At 41.3% G+C, this 26,375-nt stretch overlaps 1 protein-coding gene across 4 annotated transcripts in view; it reads right to left on the reverse strand.

Annotated features, from left to right (window-relative positions):
- Positions 1-26,375, reverse strand: part of LOC117424267 (zinc finger protein 362-like) — a 56,786-nt gene that overhangs the window by 10,449 nt on the left and 19,962 nt on the right. For all 4 annotated transcript variants that reach the window (XM_034040471.3, XM_034928324.2, XM_058992510.1 and 1 more), the window contains 3 exons: positions 14,449-14,678; positions 6,583-6,662; positions 5,980-6,204 (listed from right to left, as the gene is read on the reverse strand). In XM_034040471.3, coding sequence (XP_033896362.1) covers positions 5,980-6,204; positions 6,583-6,662; positions 14,449-14,678 — 535 coding nt within the window. The remainder of the gene's footprint in view (positions 1-5,979; positions 6,205-6,582; positions 6,663-14,448; positions 14,679-26,375) is intronic.

A 26,375-nucleotide genomic window follows, 5' to 3' on the forward strand; every position in this document is an offset into this window, starting at 1 on the left:
CCAGGGACCTGCAGGCCTCTTTTGCCTCGGCTAAGGTCAGTGTTCATGACTCCACCATCAGAAAGACACTGGGCAAAAATGGGATTCATGGCCGAGTAGCAAGGCGGAAACCATTGCTCACTAAGAAGAACATGGATGCTTGTCTCAAGTTTGCCCAAAAGCATCTGGATGATTCTCAAGAGTTCTGGAACAATGTTCTATGCACAGATGAGTCAAAAGTGGAACTTTATGGCCGACATGGGCCCTGTTATGTCTGGCGAAAACCAAACACTGCATTCCATAGTAAGAAACTCATACCAATGGTAAAGCATGGTGGTGGTAGTGTCATGGTTTGGGGATGCTTTGCTGCGTCAGGACCTGGACGCCTTGCCATCATTGAAGGAACCATGAATTCTTCTCTGTATCAGAGAATTCTACAGGAGAATGTCAAGCCATCCGTCCGTGAGCTGAAGCGCAGCTGGGTCATGCAGCAAGACAATTATCCGAAACACACAAGCAAGTCTGCATCAGAATGGTTGAAGAACAAGAAATTTAAAGTTTTGGAATGGCCTAGTCAAAGTCCAGACCTAAAACCCCATTGAGATGTTGTGGCAGGACCTGAAACAAGCAGTTCATGCTCAAAAACCCACAAATGTCACTGAGTTGAAGCAGTTCTCATGGAGGAGTGGGCCAAAATTCCTCCACGGTGCTGTGAGAAACTAATCAATAACTACAGGCAGTGTTTGGTTGCAGTTATTGCTGCTAAAGGTGGCTAACCAGTTATTGAGTCTAAGGGGGCGATTACTTTTTCACACGGGGGCATTGGGTGTTGCATAACTTTCTTTAATAAATAAATGAAATATGTATCAAATTTTTGTGTTATTTGTTCACTCAGGGTCCCTTTTATCTGTTATCTGTCAAAAATATGCAAAAATGCAGAAAATCAGACAGGGGGCAAATACTTTTTCACGGCACTGTACCTTCATTACTGTTTACTGTTTGTTTCGCTGTCAGGCACTGGACAAAATCAAATAAAACAAACCTTTGCACCCACTTGTTATTTTCTTCCATTTTTACACCAATGACACACAACTGTACTTGTCTGTAAATCCAGGCAAGCCCTCTATTGGGGCGCTATTAGTTGCATGCCTTGCTGATATAAAGTGTTGGATGTCTCAATTTTTTAATGTTGAATTCAGACAAAACAGAGGTTATGTTTTTGGGCAGTCAGAACCAAATAAAAAGCATTGACTTACAGGAGTTAGGGTTCAGCAGTTTTTCATCAAATCTAAAACTGGAAATGAGGAATTTGGGGGTCACTTTTGATCCAAATTTATCATTTGAGTAATATTAAAAAAATTACAAAAGTTTATTTTTATAATTTGAGGAATATAGAAACTTTGACCCATTGTCTCTGTACCTGACTCTGAAAAGCTAATGCATGCCTTTGTTTCACCCAGAACAGACTATTGTAATGCTCGGTTTACTAGTATTCCTAAACATGTGGTGTCTCGTTTGCAGCTAGTTCAAAACACTGCTACCAGTATTCTAACTAAAACCAAAAAAAATGAGCTTATTACCTCTGTCTTAGCTTCTTTGCACTGGCTCCCTTTGCATTTTAGAATTGATTATAAGATTTTGCTTTTAACTTATAAAGCCCTAAATAGATTAGCACCAAGTTATTTACAGGAATTGTTGACCCCTTACAATCCCAAGTCGTACTCTAAGATCACAGGATGTGGGGCTGTTGGTTGTTCCGAGAGTGAATAAAGATGGTGCAGCAGGGAGGGCCTTCTCTTGTAAAGCCCCAATGTTGTGGAATGCTCTACAATCTTCAGTCAAAAAAGCAGGGAATCTTTCTACTTTTAAAATAGCATTGGAAACCCATTTTTATAAAAATGGCTTTTTTACCATAATTTTAGCACTGCCTGTATCGATAATTCATATAAAACAGTGTATCGTCTTTTAAACTGTTTTATAGGAATTATCTTTGCTTTTTAAATTTTGTATATTGTAAAATGTTGCAAAAGCGCCTTGAGGTCCTTGTGATGAAAGGTGCTATATAAATGTAAATAAAAAAATAAACTAAATAAATAGCAGGCTTTTGCTGCCCCTTCCAGGGATCAAGCAGCTTAAAATCGGCTGACTTGTGCTCTCCTACAGGCTGCTAATAACTCCGGCTGGATTTAAAATAAAAAGAAATAAAACATTTAATTTTGGGAACGATATTATTATTTCTGAACTATAATTGTTTATTACTGTGTTTGTTAGAAAATATTTTATCGGGTGTTGTGTTTTTCTGTCTTGCGCAGAAGACGAGCGTAGCTGCTGGGCTCAGGAGCTCTGCATTGACTAATTAAAAATAAAACTTTGTTTGTGTACGGGTTTATTATTATTTGAATTATTATTGTGATTACTGTACTGTGAGAGTTTCTCTTGTGTGTGTATTTTTGGTTTAAAATAAATCAATAAAAAACAACATGTTGATATGCTTTGGGTAGATAGATTGTTGTCTGCCACAGTATATCACTACCGTCTTGGTGGCTGCTTGCAGCACCATTATGAAGACTGTTTAAGCTAACAGCAGGCTTCCCTCAGTTTGCAACTGTAGGTTTGTCAGAAGCTATACAGTTCCTGTATACTGCTTCTTGCGGTAACGTAGGCCGAGGTTATCGCACAAGTACTGTACTGACCCAGTGCAAGTCACCACACGTGCACAGTACTGAGGCCACAGGTACCGTACCGACCCGGTGCAAGTCACCGCACGTGTACAGTACTGAGGCCGTGGGTACCGTACCGACCCGGTGCAAGTCACCACACGTGTACAGTACTGAGGCTGCGGGTACCGTACCAACCCTATGCAAGTCACCACACATGTACTGGACTGAGGCTGGGTAACTATAATAGTATATTAGTAGCCTACCAGACCTGTTTATTGAACTTTAACAAGTTCCACCGCCAGTCACAGAAGCAAAGACCTCAGGCTAAGCCACAAACCCGGCAGCGGCCCTAGGGCCTTGCTATTATTTATTATTATTATTATTTATTTCTTAGCAGACGCCCTTATCTAGGGCGACATACAATTGTTACAAGACATCACATTATTTTTACATACAATTACCCATTTATACAGTTGGGTTTTTACTGGAGCAATCTAGGTAAAGTACCTTGCTCAAGGGTACAGCAGCAGTGTCCCCCACTTGGAATTGAACCCACGACCCTCTGGTCAAGAGTACAGAGCCATAACCACTACTCCACATTGCTGCCCTACTACTCCACACTGTTGCTACCACAAGCCCAGGGTTTCTTTTCAGGGAACCACCAGACTGGCTATTCTCTCCAATTCCAAGTCCCAACATTAGTCCCAGACCCACGAGATGTTGCAGTACTGTCTCGGGAGGTGACAGCTCTGCTGCAAAAGCGAGCTATGTGCACGGTACGTTCCCTACACTTGATGGAAGGGTTCTAATCCAGGTACTTCCTGGTGCCCAAGCGGGATGGTGGCCTCAGACCAGTCCTCTACCTCAGGCAGGTCAACCTGTATCTGAGTCGATGGAGGTTCAAAATGTTGACCATGCGACAACTGTTGCAGTTTATCAGGCCAGGCAACTGGTTCGCCACGGTGGACTTAAAGGACGCATATTTCCACATCCCCATAAAACCATGGCACAGGAAGTACCTGTGGTTCGCTTTCTGAGGAACAGCGTACGAGTTCCGTGTACTACCATTTGGCCTCTCCTTAGCTCCCTGTGTCTTTTCAAAATGCATGGATGCTGTCCTGGCAACACTGAGACTCAGAGGCATCACAGTGCTCAATTACCTGGACGACTGGCTCATTTGTGCCCAGTCTCCAGCACAGGCAGAGGCCCAAACAGAACGCGTCACCGGCCACATTCATCGGTTGGGCCTAACAGTGAATCATGCAAAGAGCCAGCTCACACCTGTGCAGATAGCCTCCTATCTAGGACTGCAATTTGACTGTAGGTCTATGCTGTCCACTCTATCGGACAACAGAGTGCAGACAATAGCCGTCTGTTTGAAGCTTTTTCAGCTCAATACAGCACTTACAGTAGTGACGTTCCAGAGACTTCTGGGCTTGATGGCAGCAGCTTCCCAGAATCCCAGACCCTTCCTTTGAGTCTCCTACAGATGTGCCCTCTCAAGCCTGATTCAACAACAGGGTTTTTCAGCCCATGTTGAACCCGGGCCACCTAGTGACAGTGTCTCGCCACTGTCTAAAGGAGCTCTCTTGGTGGACACAGCCTGACCATCTACATCTCGGCGTAACACTGGGCAGCATCACCAGAAGAGAGGTCATCACCACGGACGCGTCCAGCCACGGCTGGGGCGCTGTGTGGAACGGCAGGAGTGCACGGGGGCTGTGGAAATCCCCGTGGCAGGGTCGCCACATAAATCTTTTGGAACTGCAGGCAGTTTATCTGGCCCTGCAGAATTTTTTACAGGAGGTTCAAGGGAGACAAGTGCTTGTCCGGACAGACAACACTACCATGGTGGCTTACATAAACCACCAGGGCGGCGTCAGGTCTCCCAGTCTCCACTGTGTGCCTCACTGCGAGCGGTACACCTGCCCGGGGTGGTAAACTGAGCGGTGGACATCCTTTCCAGGAGAGTTCCTAGCGCCTTAGTGGAAGCTTCATCTCGAGGTGGTGAGCCTCATTTGGGACAGGTTCGGGAGAGCAGAGCTCGATCTCTTTGCCTCCCAAGAATCGACCCACTGCCCCCTTGGTTCTCCATAACAGGAGACGGGGCCCCTCTGGCGATAGATGCCTTGGCACACCAGTGGCCAAGGCAACTGCTGTATGCCTTCCCACCACTCGCCATGCTCCCACTGTGTCTAGAAAATAGGCAGGACCAGGCCAGGGTCTTTCAGACATGGTGTCCGCCTCGTAGGTTTGACCCCACGACTTTTCCCATGGCAGGAATACTGCAATTTTTGCAGGACCTATTTGATGAGGGGAAATCCCCATCCATGTTAAAGGCCCATCTGGTAGCCATCAAAATTGACTGTCTCCCCAGGAGCTCACTTCCTGGCGGGGCAATTTTTAAAAAAAGCTTGGCGGGTTCGGCCACCTCTGAAGGATATTGTTCCTTGCTGGAGGCTTAACATAGTGCATGAGCCACTCATGAAGCCTCCATTTGAACACTTACATTCAGCTGAGCACAAATTTTTGTCACTTAAAGCGGCTTTTTTGCTTGCAATCACCTCCACTAAATGAGTGAGTGAGATGCAAGCATTTTCAATTGCAAAAGCCTGCTACTCCCCATACCTTTACAAGATTATAGTGACTGAATGTCAAGGATCCCCAAAACCCTGGCTTTGGAATGATAGTGTTGAAGGCGGCTTCAGGGTCAACCCTTACAACATAACACAGAGGTAAGTTCTCCCTCAATCTTTAGCCCTAGCCATTTGTTACTGGGGTTCCAAATGGTAACACATAAGGCAGCCTTGTAGCAGTCCGGTCATTCTGCAATATCGCCTTGCGATGGCTTTGGTACACTCACCCATTCGGTAATGGTTACATTTTGTTCTTGATAGGGAACGTTGGGTTATTATCATAAGCATGGTTCCCTAAACTAGAAATGTAACCATTAACCTTCAAGGTCGCTGCGTCCATGATTGCAGCATGTTTGAGGGAAAAATTATTACTAGTACCTGTGTCTGCAGTCCTCTTATGCTCTCGGCGGTGAGCATGACTGCGTCACAGGCGTTTGCGCACAGCTTTGGTATACTATTCAGGTTCGGGATCTTTACAGGTAAACACCCATTTGGTAATGGTTACTATTTCAGGGAACCAACATTCTCTCCTCTCATCAGGTACCACCGGGTTTTAGTTTTTATCCCAAGATTTCTTAGCTATAATTATTATAATTAGATATTCTTGTCAGCTTAACTACATGAAAGAATTCACAAATATTTCAAAGAGTAATGGAACGCTCGCCCCAACCCTTCTGGCTTCATGGGGCTTCCCATGTTGCTACCTGGTGTGCTGCTGCAGATGGGACAACTGCCTGTATGCCTTCTGGCAGTAGGAGCAGGTGTAGGGCTTGGCCCCTGAGTGGATCCGGATGTGCTGCGCCAGGTAGCTGGAGTTGGCGAAAGTCTTGGAACAGTGCAAGCACTTGTGGGGCTTGTTCTCAGTGTGAGTTTTAGAATGGAGCTGCATCTCAGACTTGGAGAAGAAAGTCACAGCACACATCCGACAGCTAGGGGGCAACAAACAACAAATAAGCTTCCATGTTAATATACTTCAGTATGAAAGAGATTCTTTACATTATCTACGTTTCCTAATGTTTCAGTGCAATGTATTATTGAATATTTACTTCTGTTGCACGTGCAACACATAAGAAATAAGAATAACAATGACACTAATAATGAAAGCGATTTTCCAGTTGTAATAGGCTGTCAGAGAGACAGACAGACAGGGTGTGAGTGAAGGTTGGCTGTACAACTTCAGGCCCCTGATCAGTGAGTGTATTGGAGCTGTGAGACATTCAAACTGAAATAAATAAATAAATAAATAAATACAACAGGGTTAAACTAAAATTACTTATAAATAAAATTATATGAATGAGTGATCTCACCGATAGGACCTGCTGCCGTCCTTCGCTGTGATTGTCTCTTCATCTTCATTGCCAAGGTCATAGGGGTCAGAGCTGTGGTGCTGGAAAAACCAAGAAAACAAATCAACACCCTCTCCATCAATCAAGAAAACGTTAGGTTATTATCATAACCCTGGTTCTCTGAAATAGAAATATTAACCATCACTAATGGGTTATTCCCCTTTAAGAACCCAAGAACTGAAAAGCATTATGCCAACAAACTCTCGCGAGAGTGCATGACGCAATGTGAGTTGCCCCGACAAAAGCACATTGCAGCCATTTGCAAATTCTCTTTTTACTTTTGAGTCTCGCGGCTCCGCAGCGACCGCGAAGACTGATGGTTAATATTTCTATTTCAGAGAACCAGGGTTATGATAATAACCTAACGTTCTCTTTCAAGTACGAAATATTAACCATCACTAATGGGTAAGTATACCCAATCTGTCGTGAGGACAGGCGCAAGACTCTTAGAGCTAACCGCGCTAGCAGTCCAAGGTGACAAGTTACTCACCGATCAATCTGTAGTTGAGGGGACGACCACCGAGGCAGCCCTCAACACTCTTGATCCAAACCCAGGACACAGCGGATCCACGATGTTCATCCTGTAGAACCTCGTGAACGTGTGGGGGGTCGCCCACACCGCTGCATTGCATATGTCCATGACAGATGCACCCTGGAACATTGCCCAAGAAGTGGCCTGCCCTCTAGTGGAATGGCCAGTGATCTTCTCAGGCGGGAGCAACTTTGCAAGTTGATACGCAATCTTCACGGTCTCCGTTAGCCACCTAGACAGGTGCTGTTTAGACAGAGCCTGACCTTGGGACTGAGAACCGTAGCAAACAAAGAGTTGCTCCGACTGGCGCAAACTTGTTGTCCTCTCCACATAATACGCCAGCGCTCTGACAGGGCATAGCGTGTGGAGGCAGCCCTAGCGTTCTGTAGGGTGTCAATCACCCTATTAGACAAACCCAGATGGCTCAAATGGAGCCGCTCAGGGGCCAAACCCAAAGCTGTAGGCTCAATGGGTCGTGATGCCACAGAGCACCCTGTGCCTGGCTGAGCAGGTCGCGGCGACTGGGCAACTGCCAAGGCTGTCCGCACAGGAGCTGTATCAGTGAGGCAAACCAGGCTCTCTTGGGCCAATGAGGTGCTACTAGTAGGACCGTGGCCCTGTCCTGTCTGATCTTCTCCAGACACAGAGGTAGCAAAGCTATCAGTGGAAATGCATACAGTGGGCGCGCTGGCCATTGGTGAGCCAATGCGTCGACCCCTAGACACCCTTCGTCTCTCATTATGGAGAACCACAGGGTGCAATGCGTCGACTCCTGGGAGGCAAAAAGGTCGATCTCCGCTCTCCCAAACCGTTTCCATATGAGGCTGACAACCTCGGGATGGAGTCTCCAATCTGCGCCGCCCGGAACCTGCCTCGAGAGGAGGTCTGCGGCAATGTTCACCACTCCAGGTAGGTGTACCGCTCGGAGTGAGAGGAGATGGGTGTGTGCCCAGACCAGAAGCCTGTTGACCACCTTGTTGAGACTGGGTGATCTTGTACCACCCTGGTGGTTGATGTAAGCCACCACTGCCGTGTTGTCCGTCCGGACAAGCACGTGTCTCCCCCCGATTTCCTCTAGAAAGAACTGAAGAGTGAGAAACACTGCTTGCAGTTCTAGAAGATTTATGTGTCGGCCCAGCCACGGAGGCCGCCAAACCCCTTGTGCACCCCGACCGTTCCACACCCCACCCCAACCGTGGTTGGAGGCGTCGGTGGTGACGACTTCTCTTCTTGTGACCGCTCCCAGCCTGACGCCTAGGCATAGGTGGGCCGGTTGTTTCCACCAAGAGAGAGTCTGGAGACAATATCTGGACACTGTCACCAAACGGTTGCGGTTCAGCATTGGGTGAGGGACCATCCTGTTGAACCAGGCCTGAAGGGGCCGCATATGCAGGAGGCCAAGGGGAAGGGATTGAGAAGCTGCTGCCATCAGGCCCAGAAGTTTCTGGAATGTCACCACTGGTAAAGCTCTGCCTAACTGGAATAGGTCTAGTCAGGCTGATATGCTTAACACCCTGTCGTCCGACAGCGCTGCTTGAGCTGGCGTCAGTTGACTTTTCGCATGATTTACCTTCAGACCTAGTCTGGATAGGTGATCGGTGACAAGTTCCGTGTGTTGCTGCGCCTGACCTGGCAACTCCACACAAATGAGCCAGTCGTCCAGGTAGTTTAGAACTCTGATACCCTTCAGTCTCAGACTGGCCAGGATAGCGTCCATGCATTTCGTGAAAACGTGTGGTGCTAGGGATAGGCCGAACGGCAGTACACGGAACTCGTAGCCTTTCCCTTGAAAGGCAAACCGAAGATACTTCTGGTGCCCTGGTTTTATGGGAATGTGGAAGTTGGCTGAATTGTAAGGAGTACCCCCGACGTATAGGCAGCAGTGTGGAGTAGTGGTTAGGGCTCTGGACTCTTGACTGGAGAGTGGGGGCACTGCTGCTGTACCCTTGAGCAAGGTACTTTGCCTAGATTGCTCCAGTAAAAACCCAACTGTATAAATGGGTAATTGTATGTAAAAAATAATGTGATATCTTGTAACAATTGTAAGTCGCCCTGGCTAAGGATGTCTGCTAAGAAATAAATAATAATACAAGCCCTTTTCTTTAACCACTGGACCATACAGCCTCCTATGATGACAGACACATGTTCCTGCTGGAAACCGCAAAACTGGACCTCTGCCAGCTCCCACAGTTCTACAGTGGCTTGCTGACTGGAGCCTGTTTAAGGTGGAGCAGGCTGTGGAGGCAGACAGTGTGTACTAGTGCTTGGAGGAAAGCCTGGTTAATAATCCAGCCCTGAGGCTGGAGGTGCTGAACTCGCCTAGCTGGTGTGAGCAAGTGACCAAACTGAGAGCTCTATGGGGCCCGGGGATGGTTGGCTGGAGCAGCCCTGAGAATGTGGCAGCTCGACTGGGGCTGTGCTCGGTGCGAGCGTTGGGGGCGTTCCTAGATCAGCTCCGCTCAGCACTGTCAGCCCAGGCTGTGCGTGGGCTGGACGGGATGTTGTGCTTCACTGATTCAGAGGAACTTTTTTCGTTGCTGATGGCGAGTCCCACATTAGATACTCAGCCCAGACCAGGGGCGCTTCTGGACCCTGCCAGACTCAGCAGACTCTCCTTCTCTGTGGCTCAGAAGAAAAGCCTTTATGTGGTGTGTGTGTGAAGGTAATGCATGCCCTGGCCTTGCAGGGGCTCCCGGATACACATTGGAGGGAGCAGCTGGGGGTAGGGGAGGATGTGCAGCTGGCATGGAGGGCTCTGTACAAGCCTCTATTCCTAAGAGATCTGGAGATTTGCAGTGGAGGATACTCCACACCACCATTGCCATCAATTACTTTAACAGTATAATAACCCGAGAAGCACCAGACCTATCCTTTTTGTGGGGTGAGGGAGATTGTGTTCCATGCTTATAGGCCTGTTCCCACCTACAGCCTCTGTTCACACTGCTAGACACTTTATTTCAAAGACTCTCCCTGGTATGGTATTGAACTAACATAGCAATTTAAAATTGTGTTGCAACATACTGAATACTAGTTTTAATTTTCAATTCAACATCAAGCATTGCAAACATACCGACAACCTGTTAAAGATTAGGCCAGTCACTACTGACAATTACTACACTGCACGTTACCTACATGCAGCCTGTTTCTGTATTTTGTTTTTTATAGAGTCACAACTGATAATGTTGCTTCACACCGATAGGTGGTAGTGAATGGCAATAAAACTGAAACTGCCTTACCAGCGAGTTCTGGGTATTTGCCTACAAGGAGCCACAACTTCTTCAGAGGTAAATTGTTAAATGTACCTTTTATTGAGGGGTCACATGACAGATCGATGAGCTGTGACTCCAGTTAGTATGGCAAAGAGAGATTTGCTACGTCCACGGCAAAATAATCAGCAACCCAGCCGTACTCATAATGTGGGTTTCTAGGAAAGTAGCCCTGAAACTTATCGTAAAAGGGCTTTTAAATGCCGATGAATTACTCCTCGTTCTTTTCAATAAATTCCAACAGAAGTGGGAACATTTCATAACGGCATTCTGTCATTCGTTTCTGCCACAGTTGCAGCTTTACTTTGAATGCCTCAATTTTGCAGTGCTGCTCAAAAATATTACCACCTTTTTCCTGCATTGCTAAATGTAATTAATTTAGGTAAGTGAATAAATCTGCAACGTATCCTAGCTAAAGAAGCCAGTTATCAATAAAATCAGCTTGGGGGTGCTTTTTTCAGTAAGGAAGGAACGCACCTCTTCTCGAAGCTGCAGCATCTTCCCACAGGAAAGCCAATGTACTTCAGTGTGCATGAATAGCTGTTCATGATCAGCTCCTGATTCACAGTACAAAGCCTAAAAGCAATGTGCATTTAAAGCACTGGTCTCAATATAGTTCACAACCTTAACTGCTGCATTTAAAACTTCATGAAGTTCATCAAGTTTTCGTACACGGTGTAGAAAGCAGTGGAATTATTTTTTTTTTCTGCAGCACTGGCGCCCACTGGTAATATCAGTTCCTCACCAATTGTGCGCAGTTTTTTGCAATATGCATTGCAACCAGGTAGGACGCATTCATTGCCTTCTTTGAGACAGTGACCGATTTTTTTAGAATGTCTTGCTGTTTAGCTAATTGGTCAGCTTTCTTCTGGAAAAACTTGTGTGGATGCCGTGTCTCAAGATGCTGCTTCAATTTGGATGGCTTAACACTAGAACCTGCATTACAATACATGTTTTTATTTTTTAATACAACGTAAGATATTCTATTTTTTTGTAAATGCAGCAAACAAGACTCGCTCCTTCCTCCTCCTAGCACTGTTTATTTATTTTTTATTTCAAGTCTTTCTTTGTTTGTAGACAGACTACCCCTATCAGAGAGCAACGAGACAGAGATTTGCTTGTGTTTGTGGATTTGTACAATTGCACCAAGGTGCCAACTCAGTGAAAACCTAGTTGCTTTATTTCTCAATGTACCTGGGAGACATCAATCCTTCGTTTTGTTCAAGGAAAATATCAAAAGGAAATATTTCATCTTGAAAGTAGCCATTTAGATTGGAATCCTGCAAGCTGCACGCATATACACACAGCAAAGGGAAATGGCAGGTAGGATAACAACTTCTGTGCCCAATATGAAATCTATGTTATATATGTTCTTTTTATATTGCTTTTAGAAAAAAATATATATTTCGGTTTTACAGTTTTGTATGTATATAGGCCTACCTGTTTACATCTGTTTACACAATAGTGTTTACACATTTCTTCTAGTCTGCTGTGTGCGGTAACTTTGAATAGGAATTTAGTTATTTTCTTTTTTGCTTTACATAAGAACATAAGAACATAAGAAAGTTTACAAACGAGAGGAGGCCATTCAGCCCATCTTGCTCGTTTGGTTGTTAGTAGCTTATTGATCCCAGAATCTCATCAAGCAGCTTCTTGAAGGATCCCAGGGTGTCAGCTTCAACAACATTACTGGGGAGTTGGTTCCAGACCCTCACAATTCTCTGTGTAAAAAAGTGCCTCCTATTTTCTGTTCTGAATGCCCCTTTATCTAATCTCCATTTATGACCCCTGGTCCTTTTTTCTTTTTTCAAGTCAAAGAAGTCCCCCGGGTTGACATTGTCTATACCTTTTAGGATTTTGAATGTTTGAATCAGATCGCCGCGTAGTCTTCTTTGTTCAAGACTGAATAGATTCAATTCTTTTAGCCTGTCTGCATACGACATGCCTTTTAAACCCGGGATAATTCTGGTTGCTCTTCTTTGCACTCTTTCTAGAGCAGCAATATCCTTTTTGTAACGAGGTGACCAGAACTGAACACAATATTCTAGGTGAGGTCTTACTAATGCATTGTAGAGTTTTAACATTACTTCCCTTGATTTAAATTCAACACTTCTCACAATATATCCAAGCATCTTGTTAGCCTTTTTTATAGCTTCCCCACATTGTCTAGATGAAGACATTTCTGAGTCAACATAAACTCCTAGGTCTTTTTCATAGTTCCCTTCTTCAATTTCACTATCTCCCAACGTGCTTTTTTGGGTGCTATTTTTGATGTAATTCGTGTTACATACACCGGTCTTTGAATGATGAAGTAGGACCCAAATAGCCACAGCTGTGCCTCGTTTGCCTACAGCGGCACATTATTATTATTATTATTATTATTATTATTATTATTATTTATTATTATTATTATTATTATTATATTTAGCGGACGCCTTTATTGAAAGCGACTTACAAGTGTTTGAGAAGTGCAATTTATAAATAAATACAACAAATAAACACAGGAAGAAGAAATGCAGTGCAATAGGCAAACGCTGCAGCTGCTCAGGTACAGAGGCGTAGTCCGCATAGGCTTACATGCCCGGAAGTAGTGTAATATATACATTTTTATGGTACTGTAAAAAAATTGTTTCAGTTTTACATGTACATATACCCGTTTACACAGTAGTTTCTTTTGAAATGCGCTCATTTTGAAAAAAAAAAAAGTTTATTTTTTCATTTAAATACTGTATTTCTGCAGCCAAATGTTTGATATGATGTTCATGAATAAAACTATTGAGCTGTATCCGATAGTTTGTCTTTCATTTTCATATCGAAGCAGTTTAAAAATGTATAGGTCAAAATGACCCACGTGGCGGTTCTAGGTAGTTCGAAAATCCGTTGGTTCTAGTGTTAAGGCTTTCGTGAGCCCATACTACACAACAAATCACACACTGAGGACACGGATCATCCTCGTTTCCAATGTAAAAAAAAGCAAAGTTAATATAAGAAGGTAGGGAATTGCAAGAATTTTTTGTTTCTTTGAACTGCAAGTAGGATTAGACATTTGTTGTTTTGCATCCATTTTAACAACTGTTTTCAAAACTGCACATAAAATGTCCTCTTATGCTTTATTTTCCAGTTCATATTTAAAGCATAACACTGGTGATAAGAAAATACATTGTTTACATAATTACTGCTAATGATTTGTATTTGAATTACAGTCAAACCTGTATTAAGAGACCACTCAAGGTCAGTCTAATAGTGGCCTCTTAACAAAGGTGGTCTCTTAAAAGAGGGCCCATAACTTATTAATATTCTATTTGTCTCTGACATCCTTTCCTGTAATTATGTATGTCTTACATACACTGTAAAAGCCAAAGATGTAATATGAACAAAAGGAGGTATGTAATTTAATAACATTCATTTAGACAGCATTTACAAAACAAATTATTTGAATGCATGCCTGTCTCAGGTCACACAAAATGTTTTAAATCCTTTGCAGATTTCAATGCCTGTGTCTGCCTCAAGTACGTGTTGATTTATTGCATCCTGAAATCAACGCCAGCATAAGCATAAGATATTTTTCGATTACCGCTCACATTGTTTTCATACTCTTATAAGTATGGCTTGAATTTGTCTGTGTTTATTTACCTTTTAATGGTTTGGACTTAAGCTGCTACATCTGTTAAATTAGAGGGAAAGAACAAAACACGAAACTGACACATTGGAAGACACCTAGTTCCCATTTTTCAGCAGTTTTTCTGGCACTTACTGTCTTTACAAGTTTAATAACTTTAATTCTGTCATCTAAGGAGGACCTTTTGTTTCTCCACATTTTCTCTCTTCCTTTGCATGAGAGTGCTGTTGTTTTAATAATTACGGATAAAAGACCGCTAAAATGGTTACCGTATTCCTTTGAATTTCGGACGAACCATTTTTTTTATTTTTTTTTGCTTTTTGTTGATTTTTTCATAAAATATTTAAAAGACGATTTAAATAAAGTTTTGTGAAAAGTAAAAAAAAAAAAAAAAAAAGTCTCTCTCTCACCTGCCCCCCTGCTGCTAGGTGTGCCAGTATCATGGCCTGGTTGCCGCCGGTGATGGCGGAGTGTGCTGGCATGACGGTTCTGTTGATTCCGGCCCCTCCTGGCTGCTTCTTCTTGCGCCCGCGCTTGCCTGGGGTGTGGAGGGCTGGGGGGGATGGGTGGGCATGAGAGGAGGAGGGTGAGGGGTGAGGGGGTGGCTGCGAGGAGGATGGGGGGGGTTTGGGCTTCTCGCCTGGGGAGAGGAAACAGGATTAGAAGCAGTAAGGCGAAATTACATCTTTATTTGCTTCAATCAGAAAACACTGCAGCTTAAAGTCTAACAGCTGCGTGTCTTTTTCTGATAACAAGCTGAAACTGAGAGCAGCTGATTCAAATTCACCGCTGTTCTGAGACAAGGGTGAGGGGCGGAGCCAGCAGCACAACACAGATAAAACAAAAGCCAGGCAGGTCTTCCCAACGACAGCATGTGGAAGCGACAGCGTGGGAGAAGTACAGTCGTGGAAAAGCAGTTAGAAGCAGTTTGAAAGCACGTTGACAGCTGTAGAAGCTAACCAAAATTACAAAAAAAAAAAAAAAAATGAACATGGTCTTCAAATCAGTAATCTGTGACACCTGCATGATGTGGGAAATCCGAGAAAACCCAGCAGAGGTCAACCAAGTGTGGTAAAGTGCCGCACGATCCAGGACTTGCTTAAACTAGTAAATGTGCTAGAAATGGAGCTGCAAGAAATGAGACAGCAACAGGAGCTTGAGGAGCTGGCACACCCACAATTCATGGAATTCATGGAAGTCAGCACCCCTAGCAGACTGAAAGCCACCAGGGAGATGTAAGATGGTCTAAACAGGTGGGTTCAGGTAGGCAGAAGCAGGAAAAGAAACTTTGTCAAAACACAACCACCAAAATCAAAACATCCAAAAAAAAAGCCACTTCAAAATTTAGATGATCAAAATCAACATCAAGAGAATGAAAGGAACAACATCCAAGACCCTATAAACAGTGCTGGCCAGGCAGCTAAAAGAAGGGAGGTCATGATTGTTGGGGACTCCATAGTGAGAAACACAGCAAGTTCAGTTTGCAGTTTGGACCCCCTTACAACAACAGTGTGCTGCCTTCCAGGAGCCTCAGTCAAGCACATCACTGAGAACGTGTACAGGCTCCTAGAACGAACAGGAGACGACCTGGTAGTAGTCGTCCACATCGGTACAAACAACATTAGAAGAGACAGGCCAAGATCCCTGCAAAACAAATTCAGAGAGCTAGGAATGAAATTAACCCTTAGCGGTCCATTTATTCAGTGCGTGTCACACGCGCAGTTTATTTTAGACGCGCTGTTTAAAAGTATTTTTTTCACAGTAAAACAGGTTTAAGAAGGCACTGCATATCAACAGGACACCCCTTGTTCACTATATTTTTCAAATGCCTCTTAATAATATTACATACCGATAAATCATCTCTTGATCACTCGTTTTTATCACCAAACTCCTCAATAATGCGATCCAAGTCGTTATTTTATTACGATAACATCTAAAAAAAGCTCTACAAATGTCTGTGATGTTCTTTAAGCGCTGGATGCGGTAGCAGCTACTTGTTTGTTTATGTCCGTGTTATCTATGTGGTGTCGGGTCTATCAGTATTCGTGAGATATGCCCCTTTTTTTTCGGCTTCTCTCGGCTCCTATCGGTCTCACTCAGCCATTGAATGGTTTTCTCTGCTTTTTCCGGAGAAAAACGACTAGAGACCTGTTTCTTGTGTCTTTTTGATGATGTCGGTGGACCGCAAAGGGTTAAAAGACAAGACCAAAACTGTGGTATTTTCTGGGATACTGCAGGCACCTTGCAAAGGACCATACGGTCAGCTGGAAATACAAAATCAAAATGCATGGCTGAAATCGTGGTGCACACAGGAAGGCTTCATCTTTCTTGAACATTGGAGCACATTCTACAACAAGGACTATCTAAACTATATAGGCGGGACGGACTACACTTAAACTTTAAGGGAACAAATATACTCGGAGAAAGGATCCTTGAGGAGGTTCAGAAGCATTTAAACTAGAAAGGAAGGGGAGAGAAAACAAAAAAACAGAAGGAAGACCACATCAAAACAAGGGCAACAACTCTGGAAAAACAGCCATTACATGTATTTATCTAAATGTTAGAAGTCTCGGAAACAAAATGTTAGAACTTGCAGCTACTGCACTAACAAGTAACTACGATGTGATAGGAGTTACAGAAACTTAGTTGTCAGTGATGGAGACGAATATAATATTAGTGGGTACACACTGTATAGGAAAGACAGGCAGGACAGAAGAGGCGGAGGGGTAGCGCTATACATAAGAAATAGCCTTGAAGCCCAGGTGTTAAATCAGGACAAAGAAAACAATGCAGAATCAATATGGGTCAGAATAATGGACACAAATTCAAAGGGCATAATAACAGGAGCATGCTATAGACCGCCAAATTCAGACGCCGAGCAAAATAATCTGTTATACAATGACATTAGAAATGCGTGTAGCAAAAAAGAAGCCATACTAATGGGGGATTTCAACTTCCCCCATACAAAACGGTAGGGAGTACGACGGATGAAATTGAAATGGTGGAAATGACAAATGACGCAATTTGTCAAGGCACAGACTTGAGGGGAGGCATGCCTTGATTTACTCTTTTCAAATTACAAAGACAGAATAACTAAAACAGAGGTCAGACAGCCATTGGCAAACTCAGACCACAACATGGTCTCATTTTAAGTGATTTTTAAAACCCAAAAAGTAATGACTAAAGCTATGGTTTACTATTTTAGAAAAGCAAACTATGAAAGTATGAATGAAACAGATACTAACAGAAGTAGATTGGAGTAAAATAGAGAAAACATCCACAGAAAAAGGATGGCTGTTTTTTAAAAATGTAGTACTAGAGACGCAAAACAATTACATCCCAAAAGTAGACAAATCTAAATCTAAAACAAAATGGCCAAAATGGTTTAATAGATCAATTAAAAAAAATATTAAGCGAAAAAAGGCATTTTATAGAGCGTTTAAAAGGGACCAAAAACAAAAGTACACAGAAAGAGTACTTGGAACTACAAACGCAAGTCAAAAAGGAAGTTAGAAAGGCCAAGAGAGAGATAGAAATCAATATTGCTAAGGGGGCCAAAACCAATTACAAAATGTTTTTCCAATAATATAACAGCAAGAGAACGTTAAAGAGTATGTTAAATGTCTAAGAGACACAAATGGCAAAATCATAGACGAAGAAAAAAAAATAGCAAATATATTAAATGATTACTTTTCACAAGTCTTTACAAAGGAGGATACGGACAACATGCCCCACATGACGACCTGTTCCTATCCAGTTTTAAATAACTTTAGCATAACAGAGGCAGAAGTGTTAAAGGGGCTAGGAGCTCTTAAAATAAACAAATCCCCTGGGCCAGATGAGATCCTCCCAACAGTACTCAAAGAAATGAAAGAAGTTATTTACACACCGCTAACCAAGATCATGCAATAGTCTCTTGACACAGGGGTTGTACCGGCAAACGTAATACTGATTCACAAAAAGGGAGACAAAACCGAACCAGGTAACTACAGACCAATAAGCCTGACTTCTATTATATGTAAACTTATGGAAACTATAATAAGATCTAAAATGGAAAATTACCTATATGGTAACAATATCCTGGGAGTCAGCATGGTTTTAGGAAAGGGAAGATCGTGTCTAACTAACCTGCTTGACGTTTTTGAGGATGCAACATTGACAATGGATAATAGCAAAGCATACGACATGGTTTATTTAGATTTCCAGAAAGCTTTTGACAAAGTCCAGCATAAAAGATTCATTCTCAAACTGAATGCAGTAGGGATTCAAGGAAATGCATGCACATGGATTAGGGAGTGGTTAACATAAGAACATAAGAAGAAGGTCATAAGAAAGAACATGTAGAAACCAGAAAGTACTGATTAGAGGAGAAACCTCAAAATGGAGCGAGGTAACCAGTGGAGTACCACAGGGATCAGTATTAGGTTCTCTGCTATTCCTAGTATACAGTACTGTGCAAAAGTTTTAGGCAGGTGTGAAAAAATGCTGTAAAGTAAGAATGCTTTCAAAAATAGACATGTTAATAGTTTATATTTATCAATTAACAAAATGCAAAGTGAGTGAACAGAAGAAAAATCTACATTAAATCAATATTTGGTGTGACCACCCTTTGCCTTCAAAACAGCATCAATTGTTCTAGGTACACTTGCACACAGTTTTTGAAGGAACTCGGCAGGTAGGTTGGCCCAAACATCTTGGAGAACTAACCACAGTTCTTCTGTGGATTTAGGCAGCCTCAGTTGCTTCTCTCTCTTCATGTAATCCCAGACTCGATGATGTTGAGATCAGGGCTCTGTGGGGGCCATACCATCACTTCCAGGACTCCTTGTTCTTTTTTACGCTGAAGATAGTTCTTAATGACTTTCGCTGTATGTTTGGGGTCGTTGTCATGCTGCAGAATAAATTTGGGGCCAATCAGATGCCTCCCTGATGGTATTGCATGATGGATAAGTATCTGCCTGTACTTCTCAGCATTGAGGAGACCATTAATTCTGACCAAATCCCCAACTCCATTTGCAGAAATGCAGCCCCAAACTTGCAAGGAACCTCCACCATGCTTCACTGTTGCCTGCAGACACTCATTTGTGTACCGCTTTCTAGCCCTTCGGCAAACAAACTCATGGTGTATAACTTTTGACAGTAAACTGTCTTCAGCAACCTCACCTTGTTAGCTGAGTTTGGCTGTTCCTCACCCAGTTTTATTCCTCCTATACAGCTGTTTCTGTTTCAGTTAATGATTGTGTTTCAACCTACATACTGAATTGATGATCATTAGCACCTGTTTGGTATAATTGTTTAATCATACACCTGACTATATGCCTACAAAATCCCTGACTTTGTGCAATTGTACCTAGAACAATTGATGCTGTTTTGAAGGCAAAGGGTGGTCACACCAAATATGGATTTGATGTAGATTTTTCTTCTGTTCACTCACTTTGCATTTAGTTAATTGATAAATATAATCTATTAACATGTCTATTTTTTAAAGCATTCTTACTTTACAGCATTTTTTCACACCTGCCTAAAACTTTTGCACAGTACTGTACATTATTTAGATTCTGGTATAGTAAGACGACTCAAAAATAGGAGTGGCAAACACTGTTGCAGCAGCAAAGGTCATTCAAAATGATCTAGACAGCATTCAAAACTGGGCAGACACATGGCAAATTACATTTAATAGAGAAAAGTGTAAAGTACTGCACGCAGGCAATAAAAATGTGCATTATAAATATCATATGGGAGATACTGAAATTGAAGAAGGAATCTATGAAAAAGACCTAGGAGTTTATGTTGACTCAGAAATGTCTTCATCTAGACAATGTGAGGAAGCTATAAAAACGGCCAACAAGATGCTCGGATATATTGTGAAAAGTGTTGAATTTAAATCAAGGGAAGTAATGTTAAAACTTTACAATGCATTAGTAAGACCTCATCTAGAATATAGAAAGAGTGCAAAGAAGAGCGACCAGAATTATCCCGGGTTTAAAAGGCATGTCATATGCAGACAGGCTAAAAGAATTGAATCTATTCAGTCTTGAACAAAGAAGACTATGCGGTGATCTGATTGAAGAATTCAAAATTCTAAAAGGTATAGACAATGTCGACCCAGGGGACTTTTTTGACCTGAAAAAAGAAACAAGGACCAGGGGTCATAAATGGAGATTAGATAAAGGGGCATTCAGAACAGAAAATAGGAGGCACTTTTTTACACATAGAATTGTGAGGGTCTGGAACAAACTCCCCAGTAATGTTGTTGAAGCTGACACCCTGGTATCCTTCAAGAAGCTGCTTGATGAGATTCTGGGATCAATAAGCTACTAACAACCAAACGAGCAAGATGGGCCGAATGGCCTCCTCTCGTTTGTAAACTTTCTTCTGTTCTTGTTATTCAAATAAAAACACTAATTATGAGAATATATATATATATATATATATATATATATATATATATATATATATATATATATTGTAGCACAGTGGGGGATGGGTTGGAAATCATCCCTGCAGTAAAATGTGTGGTTTGGTTTAAATGTTATTTTTTGATTGTATTGCTGTATTGTTTGTTTGATGGTTTTGTTAATTGTTTTATTGTTTAATTGTTAGTTATTCCCTGCACCTGGAAACAATTGTAAATTAGGACCAGGTGCAGGGTATTTAAAGAAAGCAGTTAGTTTGCTCAGGACTGCTAAGAAGAAGGAGGCAGAAAGTTGTACTCTGCGTCCTGGCAGTCACGAGTGGAAAATAAAAGGTGCTGCATTAAACCTGTGAAGTTTTTGTGTATTGTTTAGTGGGGAAACAGCCTAGCTGTCCCACTTGTAGTCAGGGTGTTAGTTAGTGCTCGTAGAGAGCTAGGTGTTTATTTTGTGTTTGTTTGATTTTGTTCTGCATTAAAAATTAGTACAAAAGCGCTTTCAAACCCTCCATCTCTGTGTCTGGTCGGTATTTTAAAGGGCAAAACGAACCCGAGCCGCAAGGCTCGTTTACTATATCTATATATATATATATATATATATATATATATATCAGTGTATTGTAGTTAGGCTTGCTACTTTTAAATTTTAACCGGTAAAGCTTGTTAAACGTCGAATTCCCCAAAAATATGAGTTTGACTGAATAAATTTATATAGGATGAACGTCTGTAAAACCACTCGCTATTTTTTTTATTTTCTTACCAAAAATAATCATTTAGATGCTGTCAGTCATCTCAGTGGTCCCTTATAGGCTACTGTAGTTTCACTGTAATTTCATCCTCTTCTGACAGATCTCATTGATTGAAGCAGTGCTAGAATGTTCTCATTTGTTTAAATGACCGTCAATCATCAAGACCTGCACCGACTGTGCACTTTCATTTGCCAGCTATAGCACCTGTCATTCAAAGCGCCTCATTTGAAAATAGCGGGTTATGGTGTAGGTAAGCTGTTGCTATAGGTATACGGTGACAGTTACTAGTTTGATTTAAAAATGGGGCGCAGAGGAAAACCCTTAATGAGTATTGCGCACAATACCCTGAAAGACACTGAACTGAAGCCTCTGCAGCAGGACGAAGTGGGCCTGTCTGCCTTGCCTTCCAGTGACTCTGAGTCCAGCTGTGCTGAAACAGGAGAGGGGTGAAGCTCAGACTCTGAATAATAAGTGCAAGTTAGTTCTGTTTAACTATCTAATGTTTTGTTCTGTGCAGGGATATAAAATAACAAAATTGTGGTACTAGTCCAAAAGACTAGTACCTTTTGAAACTTGCTAGTCCTGATGTAAACGTAATAGTCCTTATGTGAAGTTCCTAAATTGGAATCAATAACAACAGTTGGGGTCCCTAAAAATATTAGGCTTGAATTTTATTTTCCAAAAAAATAAAACAGTCATAAATCCTACAGATTGATCAATCAATCATCTGTTTACACCTTGTTACTGAGCGATTACTGACAGCAACTAGCGACACTGACAGCACCAGATGTGATGACAGAGAAAAAGTTCTCTCAGCTGCCACCTTGCCAACCATGAAGCTCTGCATGAAACTGACACCGATAACACAAATAAAATGTTTATTTTATTGTTCATTACATGTGTAGCTATTTACAAAAATGCTGGCTGGTTTGTGGAGTCAGGGGTTACATCCTGTGAGTAGGGGTGTTGCGATATGATGATATAAAGAAAATCGCAATATACATTCTAACATTATTCTATCATCAACCGTTTTAATTATCGCAGTCATTTATTTATATTTTATGACTTTGCACACTCTGAGAAAGACGCATCAACTTTCACTGGATTTTATATAGCCACAAAAATCAACAAGAGCAGCGCACAATAAATATGGAGGATAGCAAGAACGACAGAAACAAACGGTTTCCTCCTAAAAAACAGATATAATCAGTTATCTGGGATAATTTTGGTTTTAAAAAAAGACTGTTATTGAAGAGAGGGCCAATTTGTAAATTGTCGAGCTGTTCTTTCAAAGAGCAGCAACACAACGAATATGTTCACGCATTTAGATCACTACCAAGCACTTTGTAAAGAAGCAACACCGTTAAGGAACACAGAGCTTATTAAAAACAGTCTTAATAAAGCCAACTGCGTGTATAATAATAATAATAATCCTAATGGCTTTAAGTATTCCCGTTTTATGATTAAAAACCAAAATTATATATATTTTTTAGCTACATAGCTTAAGGAGGACAAACATTTTAAGACTATTTAAAACAGACAAAAGGATATAGTGAATATGGTGTGTACTCGAACAGGAATGTCAATATACAGTGCCATGAAAAAGTATTTGCCCTGTCTGATTTTCTGCATTTTTGTTATAGAGGGAGTCTGAGAGAAAAAATCACACCAAAGTTTGGTGCTTCTTTCATTTGTTTGGTGTGCAAGGTAATCAAACATGCAATCTTCAGGTGTGAAAAAGTTATTGCCCCTCTGTGGCAATGTGCCCCGCCCCGTGTGCATTTGTGTGTTATGTGTTGTATGTTGCGTGTGGTGTGTTAAATGTTGGTGTATAGAGATTGGTACACGGGACATAAATGGGTCTGTGTTTCACGTGTATTTTAAAATGTAGATTTGTATTTAGGCACGAGGAGGGCACAAATCACTTCACGTGCTGGTTAAATGTAATATGTGAGCACGGGGTTGCACGTAATTCATTCACGTGCTGGGATTCAAGTGAATAATTAATTAGTAATTGAATCCCAGCACAACAGTATATATAGACACATTTTCATTCACTCGTGGTTGGGTGTTCGAGAGTGGAGAACGGGTGAGGAGAAGGAGGAAAGTAGTAAAGGAAAGTAAATTAAACTAAAATAACCATTTATTTTACTCACCGTGTTTGTTTGTCTCCGTGCACCGTTTGTCTGTGTAGTCCGTTTTGATTGTCTATTTATTTTGGCGTGAAGTGCCGTGTCCTGTGTTTTTGTATGTTTACAACCTTTTTATTTTCTGTCTGTTAATTATTAAATGCTGAGCGCGATCACGTGACTCAAGAGTCACGCTCAGCTTCACCAAAACCTCACTGTCTCTGTCTGTTACTTCCTGTTTCTGGTCTGACGTCACCCACTGCAGCCATCTTTGTGACACCCCCCTAATTAACTCAACCCAATTATAACTATTATCACTATAACATCTGAAAAAAGCTCTGCAAATGTCTGTGATATTCTCTGAGCGCTGATGCATTAGCAGGCAGCTTGTTTCCTTATGGCCGCCGTTATCTGATGCCAGGGACAAGTATGACTATTCATGAGATATTCCCTTTTTTTTTTTTTGGCTTGTCTCGGCTCCTGTCGCTCCCACTCTACCATTGAATGGTTTTCTCGGCTTTTTCCGGAGAAAAAACGACTAGAAACCCGTTTTTTGCGTCTTTTTGATGATGTCTCTATCACTATTTAATCATACCCTGATGTAACTATCACTATTATCTGCTGTATTATTGAATTGTGGTTTGTCACACTTATACTTTGCTTGAACAAAAGTTATTGTATTTCTTGCTCTTATTGTATTACCTGTATTGTAACACTTGAAATGTATTTGCTTACGATTGTAAGTCGACCTGGATAAGGGCGTCTGCTAAGAAATAAATAATAACAATAAATGTCGGACAGGGTCCGACATTGGACCGGATAGGAATAATTGCAATGTCGGACCAGGTCCGACATAGGACCGCAAAGGGTTAATAAATAAATGAAATATGTATCAAATTTTTGTGTTATTTGTTCACTCAGGGTCCCTCTTACCTAATATTAGGTTTTGGTTGAAGATCTGATAACATTCAGTGTCAAAAATATGCAAAAATGCAGAAAATCAGACAGGGGGCAAATACTTTTTCATGGCACTGTATCTGGCTACTCTCTAAACGCTCAGCACACACTATATCCTTCCGGCTGTTTTCTAATTATTTATTTTCAACTAAATATTAGCATTTTCAAACATTCATTTAATTAACGTTTAACATTTCGTTGATATACAGGCTAGCAGCAAACTCCTAGCGTCGTTGTTATTGTGGTCCTAAATCTGTTGTCTTAACACAGTTATTTCACCTTTTTTTTTTTTTTTTTTTTTTTTTTTAAGAACATTTTAAACGAGAAACATTTTAAAAAGCTGTAAGGGAGGTTCACCACAGCTAGTCTGTATTCACATTTTTTCTATTTATTCATTTTCATATTCTGAATTACTGGTACTGGGGTAAAGCTTAGGGCAGGCTGACGTGACCAGTTCCATTTAGAAATGCATTTAACCCAATAATAGTGTAGCAATTGGATATGCGAATAACACATTTTTAACATCCTTAAAAGCAGAAACACTCAAACTAATCAAGTAAAAAACAAAACAAAACCCTTTTTAAAAAAAAATAAAGACCAATCTTGATTAAAATGGCACTATAGGTATCAATTACTGTAGATAAACTTGTTTCATAGATGTTTAAAAACGGTTCAAAGAGTTCTTTATTTAAAATATTAAGGCACAAATTTATAAAGGGGAAAAACCGTCCGCAAAAAGCCATGTAATGTGCGTTACGGCCGCACTCAGCATCAAAATAACGACCTATTTTATAAGACTAATTAGGTGAAGCAGGCGATTCCGTAATCAAAAAAATTTAAATACCCCTCACCGCAATTAGTGGTGGAGAATTACACACCTCTCACAATAAATAGCAGGTTTGGGTCAACTCTGCGTGTGTAGGGTACACATTCCAAAAGAAAATGAATGGCACACAAAGACATTGCGGCCGCAAATCACGTCTTAATTGCTGTTTATGCCATTGCATGTGTTTTATAAATCCCATCCAAGAATTCAGAACCCTCAGCGCCCGTTTTACGGTCATAAAACATGCGCAATCCTTTTATAAATCTGGGAGTTTTTTGTAAATATTTGTTGTATTATAATTAAACACCATATTTTTTTCAATTTGGTTTATAATGTTGTAAAACATGTTTTAGCTTAAAAAATAGTTAACATTTTAAATCTGTAAGAATTCATTTTTTGTAGTTCTTTGTAAAATATCATGCTGTATCGCAATTATCGTGATTATACCCCACGGAATAATCGTCTGAGAGAATTTTCATATTATGACATCCCTACCTGTGAGCGATTAAATAACTATGAATTACTACTTACAATAATAAATGTACTCACGTACACACACGGTCTTCACTGAAGTCCCAATTTAAAAGACAGTATGTTTCACTGTAGCCCTCGGGATGAAATTGTTAGCTAGGTGGCTACATTTTTTTAAATTAGCAGTGGGAGAAAACCACTTCATCAAGTACAGAAGAATCTGCCAGACGCGGAATCTACTAGGTTGGATAATAATGAGAGCATAACAAATACAAAAGAAATACAAGGGAAACACAGTATGTGAAGGATCGCCTTCCGGGTTTGTCAAAGCCGTCAGTGTGTTTTACTTTTTAAACGTGCAATAACAGTTCTGATTGTGATAGTTCTAATTGTGTGCCCTTTCGTAAATGAGGCCCTTTATCTCTCAACGCTAGAGCGAGTGTGGTACATCAGATTTAATGGGACTAGGTACGAGACTTGCCCTTAAAATATATTTCTGGAAACACTGAGGTTTCCCCACAATTTAAATACTGGTATGTAAGATAAATACAGTTGTGCTATTACAATGGTACTGAAGTACTATGTTGGTATAAGAAAAGAATGTTTTAAAAAAGTAATTTCAGCTTCCAATCACTTAAAATGTGCCGACGTTACTGAAAACACCAAGCTACAGACAGCAAGTCCCAAACTTTAAATGTGTTACTGTTGTTTATAGGCAAGAACTCAGCTTTATGATGAATATACTGTGTTATTATGGTAATTGTTTATTTATTAGTTTTAAAAAGTTTAGTAA

Source organism: Acipenser ruthenus, chromosome 19 (genome assembly GCF_902713425.1).
Source record: "Acipenser ruthenus chromosome 19, fAciRut3.2 maternal haplotype, whole genome shotgun sequence".
NCBI lineage: Eukaryota > Metazoa > Chordata > Actinopteri > Acipenseriformes > Acipenseridae > Acipenser > Acipenser ruthenus.